Genomic DNA, 9,962 nt, shown 5'->3' with positions numbered 1-9,962 from the left:
ATGTGGTAAGATTAACATTACTTACCCGAAAAAAACCAATAATGTCATGATACAACTCTGTTGTTGTATGAGAGAAGTGCTTTTTCCAAAAGTTGTCCAAAAGCTTTGGAAGCATGAAAAGGGGTTTTACACGAAGAATGGAATAAAACAGTTTGTGCAGTTTGGGTTTAGGTTTTTCATGTCCTTTCAAGAGAGAAAGAACTACAGACATCACAAAATCTGATTGACATTGAATTTCAATATTTGAAGATTGGGTTTTATACACAAAGATCCTTTTTTTTTTTTTTTTTTGTTCAAATTAACACTTGAATTAAAGAAGAAAACAAATTTAAGTAAATAATTCACGCAAAATTCTTAAAAGCTAGGCAGAGATAAATTTATGCCTATCATCATCTTCAATCCCAAACGATATCTGCCGAGTCATCTTTGGATCCCTCACTGGATAATTGGCAGAATAATGAACAGCAGATGAGGAAGAAGAAGAGAGGGATTTTTCTCGAAAGTCTTTTCGAATTCCCCACAATACTTCACCACATTCTTTCATGGAGGGTCTTGACGGTCTTAGAGGTGCAAGGCACTGCTGAGCTAGCAACAGGATTTTCTCCAATACCATGGTTGACGCCGGATTTCTCCGTAGCCTTGGATCCATGACAAGTATCGCATCTCCTCGTTTCAACAATTGGATTGCCTGCAGATGTAAACAACAGTTCATTTGTGCTCCGATAATCTATAGGGATCGGAAACTTTCTTCACCGGTCTCATGAATTTGAAGCTAAAAGCACATGCATTTTTCAATCTTTACAAGAATTATTCAACTACTAGTTGTAATTTGAATGATGAAATTCTTCTGTTTCTAATTTTGGAATTTGCTTTGTCGGGTATCTGATATGTGTTAACATGGTTAGGCTGATATGTGTTAACACATGGGAATAGGACGTCTGAAGAGGAGGATGAACTGAGCCACCGCACCTGTAGCAGTTTCATATGGTGAGTGTTTCATGTGCAAATACAACACAGGAACATGGTGGATGTTACTAGAGCATGAATGACAGAATGTCTAAAGTTCAACAGAAACATGTGATGAATGTCGGAAGTCAAAGAAATCGGGGAGATTAAGAGTAAAACAAGACTTCAGCGATGGCTAAATCATGTAAGGTGGAAATATGGGAAGATTTTACCGCAAAGCAACATACAGAAACAGACATCAATCCCAACAAATTTCCAGCTTCATGTTGGTTTAGTAATGTAAAGAATGCTTAATCAGTTATACTCTTACCCATCTTGCTGTTATTCTTTCATTGGATGGCTTCTGTGGTTCGATGGGTCGTCTTCCCGTCATAAGTTCTACAAGCAGGACACCAAAGGAGTAAACATCACTCTTTTCGGTGAGTTGATAAGTCTTGAGGTACTCGGGGTCCAAGTATCCTGCAGTTCCTTTTATTTGAGTTGAAATATGAGTTGCGTTTGGGTCTGCAGATGCTCGTGCAAACCCAAAGTCCGCTACTTTAGCCCGAATTTTCTCAGTGATGAGGATGTTTAAAGATTTTATGTCTCTGTGGATTATCGGAGGATCTGTCAAATACATGAGATGTTTTAGGTTGTCAATTTCCTAAGTCTACTCAAACTAATTGGGAAGCAAAATGAAAAAAAATTTATCGGTCGAGTACTCCGGATTGAAAATGATGTACATACCTGTATACATGTGAAGATAGGTGATTGCATGAGCCACATCAATAGCAATGTCCAAACGTTCCCCGGTTTCAAGTCCATTTCCAATGATACCTTCATGAAAAGATGACTATTTTTATAAACAACATTTCTGGATCGAAGTATTATGTTATTTCTACTTTGATTTATCTAACTCTTTTTGTTATTTGAAATTTTGAAGTAACAATTCCAGTTTCTCGGCGGAACTTACATATTCCACCTGATGAACTTATGTCTAACAGATACTCAGGTACTATCTCTGCTCTCCGGCTTATACTTACTAACCCAATAAAGTTACATAAGTTTTCACAAGACTTACCATCCAAATGTTCGCGAAGCGTTCCATTTGCAACGTATTCAACCACAATAATCTGCTCATCTCCATGCTCCAGGTATCCATATAACCTTACCAAATTCAGATGCTCGATCGTTGACAAGGTAAGGATTTCATTCTTGAACTCCATTGCTAAGTGCTTGTCGGACACAGCCTGCGCAAATTTCAAGTCGTTATGCAAGCTAACAGAAAATGACATTAACTATTGTCCGAACAATGCTTTACCAATATCCATACCTTGCGGGCACGCTTTACAGCAACAAGAGATCCATCTCCAAGCCTTCCCTTGTAGACGGTTCCAAATGCACCCTGGCCAATCTTATTCGCGGGAGAGAAATTTTCGGTTGCTTTGAGAATCTCTTCGAAGGAGAAATTAGTCATCTCAATTAATCCACTGGCAGAACTAGTGGACTGTGAGAGCTTAAACTTTGATGAGCTCCTACTCCTAGTCTCACTCCCTGCCGAACGATCAGTTGCCGAACGATCAGTTGAAGCTGCAGGGCAGAAGAAAACATCAACAAAACTACTTAATGTTCGACTTTTGAAAGCACCACATCTACATATGGTATCTACCAAGCTGCAAAACACATGATCTTAGTCCATTGGAAATGCTTCTACAGAAAGAACTTCTACTCAAAAGCGCTTTCATTCAAACTACATCCAAATTTATCAATAAAAATCCTAAGCATGTCTGAAAGGAAGTGCTTTTAGCCATTCTAAAAGCACTTCCAAACATGTCTAATTTTAGATTTGTGCAAAAGCAACACAAAAGTTGAAAACTTACACGAAATCCCTTGGATTCGAGAACTGTTTCTTCTTGTTTCAATCACAGCAGCAGCCTTTCTCTGCCCGAAAAGAACTTTGAAAATCCCAGCAACCTTCTTCACCGCTGCCCTGATAAGACTTGGTCGATGCTGCTGCTTAGTTTTGTTCTTGTTGGCATCTTCATGCTGGAAACTGGAGATTTGCTTCCTCTGATTTGTTTGCAGGTTGTGAGGACCTGGTGTTCTCTTCATGGCCACAAGTTATGGAGTTTTTGGCCGGCATATGCGGATTTTGATCATCTCTTTCGATGAAACGAAACCGACATGGCATTTGTTGCTTACAAGTATTTATGATTCTTACCTATAAAATTTCAAGTCCTGAATTTTGATTTGCCCACTAATGTCTATGCTTTGTAAGACTAATTCAAGTGATTAGTAATTTAATCGTGATTCCGTGTTTTGATTAAGCACAACTCAGCAACAATAATTTGAATTATCAACGTTATGATTTGGTCAATAGAAGAATTCAAGAATATGTTAAAAGTGGTTGCCAAAACAGAAAAAAGAAGGAAGAATAGTTTTAATTTTTAATGTTATTTGGTCCAATTGGACGAGAAATTATTAGTTAAGACAGGAATATAAGTGATACACCACATGTTTTTATAGGAATGGTAGGAAATTTTATTTCTTAAGTTATTAACTTTTTAGCCCACATATCCCATCATTTGTTTAATGACACATGATGTACCATCCTGTGTACCGGTCACACTAAAAAATCTCTCCAATGAGACAATATATTAATAGGTTGCATCTCCATTTCTGCACTTCCTTTTCCTTCTGTACGCCGATTTCTTTATCTAACCATTTGATTGAATAAAATAGGAAATAATTAAGAAACATAAACAGATGGATGAAAGCAAAAGGTGGGATTGTGCAAATCATTTTCCTTTGCTCAAATCTTCATTTTTAGCGTTCATTTTCATCGTGCGCTCGTAATTTCAACTTTTTACTTGATATATCTAAAATGATGATATTGACTTGTAGCATATCACTCGAACAAAATGCTACCATCAGTCATTCATGCATGTGTGGATGTTAACCACAATCAATCAATGAGGAAGGTAAGAGGAAAGAATCCGGCATCATACCTCTGGAACATATTTATACATATCTTTTACAAAATTTGGCAACCAGAATCCCCATATGCACCTGAAACAAACTACTGATGCATGAGGAGGAGGAACACTACTAGAAAATCCACTGTACACGCTTTGGATTCATACACTGAACAAAAAGGTTATTCATCGATACAACGGATGACTTCGAACAGATCTTCGAACGATCTGTACCATTCGTCAAGTCGCTTTCCAACATACCGTCCAATTCCATTAGACTGCTCCATTAGTTACAGTTGAAGACACATCGTCTCATCATTATCAATTGATGCTTCACCAGCAGCCTTAAAATATCATTCATGAACTGTCAAGCAAAAGTCAATCCACATGCCATTAGGGATATAAAACTGTCAACCCATTAGGAGTATAAACGGTATAACAAGGCAACGAATTGGTCATTAAGTCAAATATCTGTAATTCCTAATGGAAGTTTAAAAGCGGGGTGGGGGCTTGGACGGAAAATCAAGTTTAAAGAATCAATAACGATGATACTTACTAGGTTCATCAAAATTTACTCTCTCTCCGGTAGAAAAGACGTTGTAGAAAAGGGCAGAAAGAATATATAAGAGTGATGTGAGCAATAGAAATCCTTGGAAAGAACCCACGAGTTCAACAAAGAAACCAGCTCCAACTGTTCCCAAAATGGCAGCAAATGTTCCCGCGGTATTTGAAATTCCTAACACAACAAATAACGGGATAATATCAAATTTTACCAATTAAACAATTTTGTATATTTCACTAAGCTTTGGAAAATTAATATACTGAATTCTACTTTTACATACCATGTAAAACACCAGAGTACTGCGGAGCGATCTCCTGGTTAAAGAAACATCATAATTAAGTCACACCATACAAATAAAGAATCAATTCTGGGTACTAACTACTAACAAAGAGTTGACTTTAACAACATTCACTGTGCCAACCTGGAGATTTACAAGAAAACCGGAGTGACTAAAAGATTTCAGCCCGACTGCTAAAGTAAGCCAAGCAGATGCGAATGCTGGACTTTTTGCTGTAACTAAACCCACAAGAGCTATCCCAGGCCCAACGAAACCGATTGACTGCGGAGAAGGAATAATATTCACATTCAATAAGATGACTGGAAATTCAATTCATATATATGACATTAAAAAAGGTCGTACCCAGTGCACAAGGCTCCCGCTTTACGCAAGGTCTGGGAGAGGTGAATGTCGGCTAGCCTTACCCCCATTTATGGAGAGGCTGCTCCCAAGTCTCGAACCCGAGACCTACCGCTCATGGGCGAAGGCACTTGCCATCGCACCAAGTGCGACCTCTCATATATATGACATTATAGGATATAAAATTTTTCTTGAACAAAGATCTACTTTGACTAGAAATTTAACAATCCCCGGTGATGAGAAACATTTGATAATGCTAAACTTCAAGATTACAAGTATAACCTTCCGCAAATAAGCTCAAAATATAGGAGTTTCCTTCCCATCTATTTTATTGATCATTCTTACCATATTTGAAGTGAGAACCTCCATATTATGGATTATCCATCTTTAAGTTTAAGGCCTCGTATAGTAAAAAACTAGTACATAGAACCGCATTTCCTTGACATACCTGCATGATCTTCCGAGTCAAAGTGACACTTGTACCATTTCGTATCAATATGTCTGACCACAAACCACCAACATATCCCATGACCGCCATGACAATCCATGGAACAGCACTAAACCAAGCTGCTTGTCTGAGGTCAACGTGGTACACCTGGAGTAGAGAGTCAAGCATAAGCTACACAACCCTCACAATAGAAAGCAAAAAAGAAAATACATTTAAACATTAGGCCTTACAGAGTTGAAGTAAATGGGCATCCAGGAAAGAATAACGAAAAAACCCTGCAAAAATTGAAAAAGGAAATAAAAATAATGATTCCGTGCAAGCATATATAATTTCCATACAAGGATACAAAGCAAATATGAATTCACAAAAAGTTATCTATAGGAATTTTGTCCCCAATTAGATGATGTTATATTCAACACATGTTAAGGACACTAACAATATGATTCTCAGGTAAAATAACCTGACATGAGATGTATATGCATTACCCAGCTGTGCATGGCATTCGCAACTATTATGGACCAGGTTGGCATTTTAGATAGCAAGCGCCTGAAGGGAGGGATCACTTTGGCTGTCTTAGGTTTATTCTCCACCAAAGAGGACTTCTGCCCCTTGTTCGATATGTAATCCAATTCATATTTTGATATTTGAGGATTTTGGTTAGGAGTACTTGATGCTGCCGATAACCACACCAAAACCCAAAGAAATCCGGATAAACCAAAAATCACAAATGGTCCAAATACACCACCTTGTGACATGAGGATTGGAGAAAGCATGAGTCCTACTGCACTTCCAAGCGTAAACCCAGCCATTGCAAGTCCAACAGCTCTGGCTCGTTCTGTTTGAGGAAACCACCTGAAACACAAAGTTCACATCTTGATCAAAGCTTAACCAACAATTTAACTGAAAAAGAACCCGTGCGTCTAGAAGCACATCATTAAACTGACTTTAATGTGATTGATAAATCAAAAAACGAAGTTTAGAGACCACCGTCACCTCGCTACCATGTTGTTCATGCACGGAAGAGCCACTCCTTCTGCAATTCCAAGGAGAGCTCGCATAGCAAGGAGAGCCCATAGAGAAGTTTCCGCAGCCCACGGTGTAAGAAAGGTAGCTAAAGACCACAAAGCGACCCCCCATGCCATGACTACCTTACCACCATAATAGTCCACAAGTGTCCCTCCAGCTATGGGAGATACCAGGTATCCCCAAAGGAAAGATGACTGCCAACCATTTTTTCAAATGAGTATTTCAGCTTCCCCACTATCACCAAAAACAATTTCTAGATCGATTTTGTTGAAAACCCATGAGTTCAACAGTTTTAGCTTAAATATTTTCCCCTTTTCCACACCCTGGTTATTACGTCCCTTGATTCTCGTTTGATTTATTCAATCCGTAGGCATAAATAAACATGGGTGTGCAAGGAGAGAAAATGCGTGTGTGGAAATTACTTTCCATAGTCATAATAAGATCATGAGAATAAATCGAGTCCATTGATTCAACATCTACATATTTAAACAGCTTCTCAATATTTAAATCACCAATTATTTGATTCAAGTTCAACTCTTTGGTGATTTGGAGCAGTCCCTCAGCTGAAGGCATTAATTTCAAAACTTTGTATGCTCATATACTTCATAAATTCAAATAAAATCATTTCAATAAAAAATAAAATAGAAAAATAAAATAAAATTAAATTAAATTTAAAAAGGAGAAATGAGGAGATAACTACCTGAACAATACCAGCAAACGAGCGGCTCCAGCCATTAGAGAGCGATAACGGCACAATCGCCACCGACATCACGACACGGTCCGCATTACAGAGAGCCAGCGCCAAAGCGAGCATCGCCACAACTTTGACCCGCTCCGAGGTGATAAACTCGGCGAAACTCGGCGCCTGAACTTCGTTCTCCTCCGAGCCGAACTGAGCGTCGTTGGAAGAAACCCTAACTCTGTGCGGGACAACGGGGCGGAGCACGGCCGAGTCATGCCGCAGTCGAATTCTCTGCAGCGAGCTCGCCGACGAAACGTCTCGGAATCGGTTGTTTCGGTTCTGCGAGTCGACGAAACGCGGAGGGATCGTGAACTTCGATTCGGGCTTCGTAACGTTTCGGTCTCGGGAGACAGCGGGATAAGAAGTTCGGACTGCGGAGGCCATGGTGAAGTGCGCAGTGGCGGAGAAAGTCGCAGTCGCCAGTGAGAGTGACGACGGAAATCGTGTGTTTTGATAGTGCCAAAATTACGTGGATTGCCCCTCCTGTTTTGCAAAAAAGTGTATTAAGCAGGTCTGTAAATTCGGAGAAAGTTTGAGGGCTGAAGTGGAAATCTATATTATCAAATCATTAATTTTTGTAGGGAATATATACGACCGTTTTTTCGTAATTATCGCAGGAGTTAGGTACTGAAATGATTTTAGGGAATCCTCTCTAAATCCACCTTGCGGAGATTATCGGAATCTTTACAATATAGTTGTTCATCGTAATGCGATCAGTTTTTTATCAAATATTATTTGTATTTAATTTTAAATAAAAAAATTAAATAATTTTTAATTGTATGAAACACGATGAATGATTAAGATGTAAAATCTTAAAATCCTCATAATTTGGATCCGGATCCGGATCCCATTTTGTTGTCTACATTTTGGGTTTGGGCGATGCTAGATACGTCAACTAGTTGTGGATCACATGATTAGATTTTTTTGTTAATAAAGGATGAGGGTCCAAAAGGGTTCCACGTCAAAAGCATCAATCAGTGGTTAGGGGCCTAGGGTAGGTTAGGCTTAGAGCATCTTCGATGATATTCTTTAAATAGAAACACCCCCACCATTTTTAAAGACTACGTCAAATGAATTTTGAGGTCTCTAAATAAATATTATCCTCAATGGAAGGTAAGGATGCGTTTGTTGTACCGAATTATTTCGAACTAGATTAGTTTAAGAGATTAAGTTTGACTAACTTAATGAAGGGTTTGGTGGAATGTCGAATTAAAAATCAAAATAATAACAAACTTTAATATTACATTATTTAATACATATCTATTAATATTTTAATACATGCTTATTAATATTTTATTATTATGCAACATTTTTCATTTTTTAAGAACTCTCCCTCTCCCTATAAACTTATCTGCTTTTCTCCCTCTTTGACCCTGTCATATTCTCTTCGTTTCTCCATCTTTTCTCTGCAAATTTTCAGATCCTTCAAAACTATTTTCTGCAAAAAATTTCTGCAAAATTTCACATTTCCTAGAAACAAGCTGATGGGTTATTTCTCCCTATGATCAAGTTATTACTGCCTGACTTTGTTCCGTTAATCGTTGTTGTTGAAATGTTGAGATGCTTCTTTTATTCAATCATTTGCTTTAGTAGCATTTTATCTCCATTTTCAACATATATGAGCTTTGGGGAAGCCTATATCTGCCCGTGATTTGATTTGCTTCATCAATTTCTCTTTTCATTTTTTCGTGTTTGTAAATTTTTCGAAAGGTTGAGAAGTTTGGTCTACAGTCGGAGCATGTGGTTGAGACTAGGATGGGCAAATACCCATTGATTATGGATAACCGTGGTTATCTGTCCATTTAAATTAAACGGTTACGATTATGGATAACCATTTAGATAAATAAATGTTATGGGTATAACTGTTTACCTGGAAAATTTAAATAGACGGTAATGGGTATTAACCGCGGTTATAAACGGATAACCGTTTACTTATTTATTTTATATATGTAAAACTAACATAAATCATGTTCTCGATCCAATAATACTTAGCACCCAATAAATTAGCAAGGAATTCATCGGTCGTTCTCTCAATAACACTGCTATAGGAATGATGATTCTCATCATCAAGAATTTGCCAAATTAATTTAAATTTCTTGCGGGTAATCGTGAAATTGACAGAAATGCTTTGACAAAAATGTCTTCTAAACAATTCTTGTAACCCAATAATACTTAGCAAATATTATATTTACCTTCATTGGTAACAGTTAAAAATATCGTCTGTAAACTATTATTTCAATTATTGGAATGATATAAAGACTTCAAAAATTAAAATACGGAAATGTATGATGAATGTACCTACAATGATGTTTAATTGTCAAAAAAAAAAAAAATTATGACAATTTTTTTTTTATTTTCAAGTTGTTAAAAAAATGTAGACGGATGAAAAAGGAGTAACGGTAAAAAAAGAAGATAAACGGGTTAAAAAGGGTAAATAGGTAAACGGGTATTAAACGGTTACGGTTAAATGGGTATGCGGTTATGGATATGGTTAACCGTTTATAAACGGTTATGGGTATGAGTATAACGGTTTAGACAATTACCCAACGGGTAAACGGTTATGCGGATATGAGCATTAACTGTTATGGGTAAATAACCGTGGTTACCCACCCGCCATAACCGTTGCC

General features: G+C 37.6%; 2 protein-coding genes across 2 annotated transcripts; both read right to left on the bottom strand.

The window, feature by feature from the left end:
* Nucleotides 1-210: 210 nt before the first annotated feature.
* On the bottom strand, nt 211-3,305 carry LOC103412834 (calmodulin-binding receptor-like cytoplasmic kinase 2). Its single transcript, XM_008351356.4, has 6 exons — nt 2,826-3,305; nt 2,279-2,535; nt 2,027-2,195; nt 1,693-1,782; nt 1,277-1,572; nt 211-688 (listed from the first exon to the last, which is right to left on the bottom strand). The coding sequence occupies exons 1-6, from the start codon at nt 3,055-3,057 to the stop codon at nt 362-364; spliced, it is 1,371 nt and encodes a 456-aa protein (XP_008349578.2). The 5' UTR covers nt 3,058-3,305; the 3' UTR covers nt 211-361.
* Nucleotides 3,306-3,927: 622 nt separating this feature from the next.
* On the bottom strand, nt 3,928-7,940 carry LOC103447451 (probable anion transporter 4, chloroplastic). Its single transcript, XM_008386646.4, has 9 exons — nt 7,294-7,940; nt 6,561-6,787; nt 6,053-6,419; nt 5,798-5,842; nt 5,568-5,714; nt 4,904-5,041; nt 4,763-4,796; nt 4,477-4,656; nt 3,928-4,284 (listed from the first exon to the last, which is right to left on the bottom strand). The coding sequence occupies exons 1-9, from the start codon at nt 7,717-7,719 to the stop codon at nt 4,274-4,276; spliced, it is 1,575 nt and encodes a 524-aa protein (XP_008384868.2). The 5' UTR covers nt 7,720-7,940; the 3' UTR covers nt 3,928-4,273.
* Between the last annotated feature and the right edge of the window lie 2,022 nt (nt 7,941-9,962).

The sequence above is a fragment of the Malus domestica genome, chromosome 11, assembly GCF_042453785.1.
Source record: "Malus domestica chromosome 11, GDT2T_hap1".
NCBI classification, from domain to species: domain Eukaryota; kingdom Viridiplantae; phylum Streptophyta; class Magnoliopsida; order Rosales; family Rosaceae; genus Malus; species Malus domestica.
The sequence above is the reverse complement of the archived record's forward strand: the minus strand, read 5'-3'. Positions and strand labels throughout refer to the sequence as shown.

Coding starts and splice junctions, on each gene's coding strand:
- LOC103412834 (XM_008351356.4), bottom strand. CDS start 3,057: ATGAAGAGAACACCAGGTCCTCACAACCTGCAAACAAATCAGAGGAAG. Junction 2,196..2,278: donor CTGTAAAGCGTGCCCGCAAG/GTATGGATATTG, acceptor AAATTTGCGCAG/GCTGTGTCCGACAAGCACTT. Junction 1,783..2,026: donor GCTTCGCGAACATTTGGATG/GTAAGTCTTGTG, acceptor CTTTTCATGAAG/GTATCATTGGAAATGGACTT.
- LOC103447451 (XM_008386646.4), bottom strand. CDS start 7,719: ATGGCCTCCGCAGTCCGAACTTCTTATCCCGCTGTCTCCCGAGACCGA. Junction 4,797..4,903: donor GTTTTCTTGTAAATCTCCAG/GTTGGCACAGTG, acceptor TTCTTTAACCAG/GAGATCGCTCCGCAGTACTC. Junction 4,657..4,762: donor GTACTCTGGTGTTTTACATG/GTATGTAAAAGT, acceptor TTGTTGTGTTAG/GAATTTCAAATACCGCGGGA.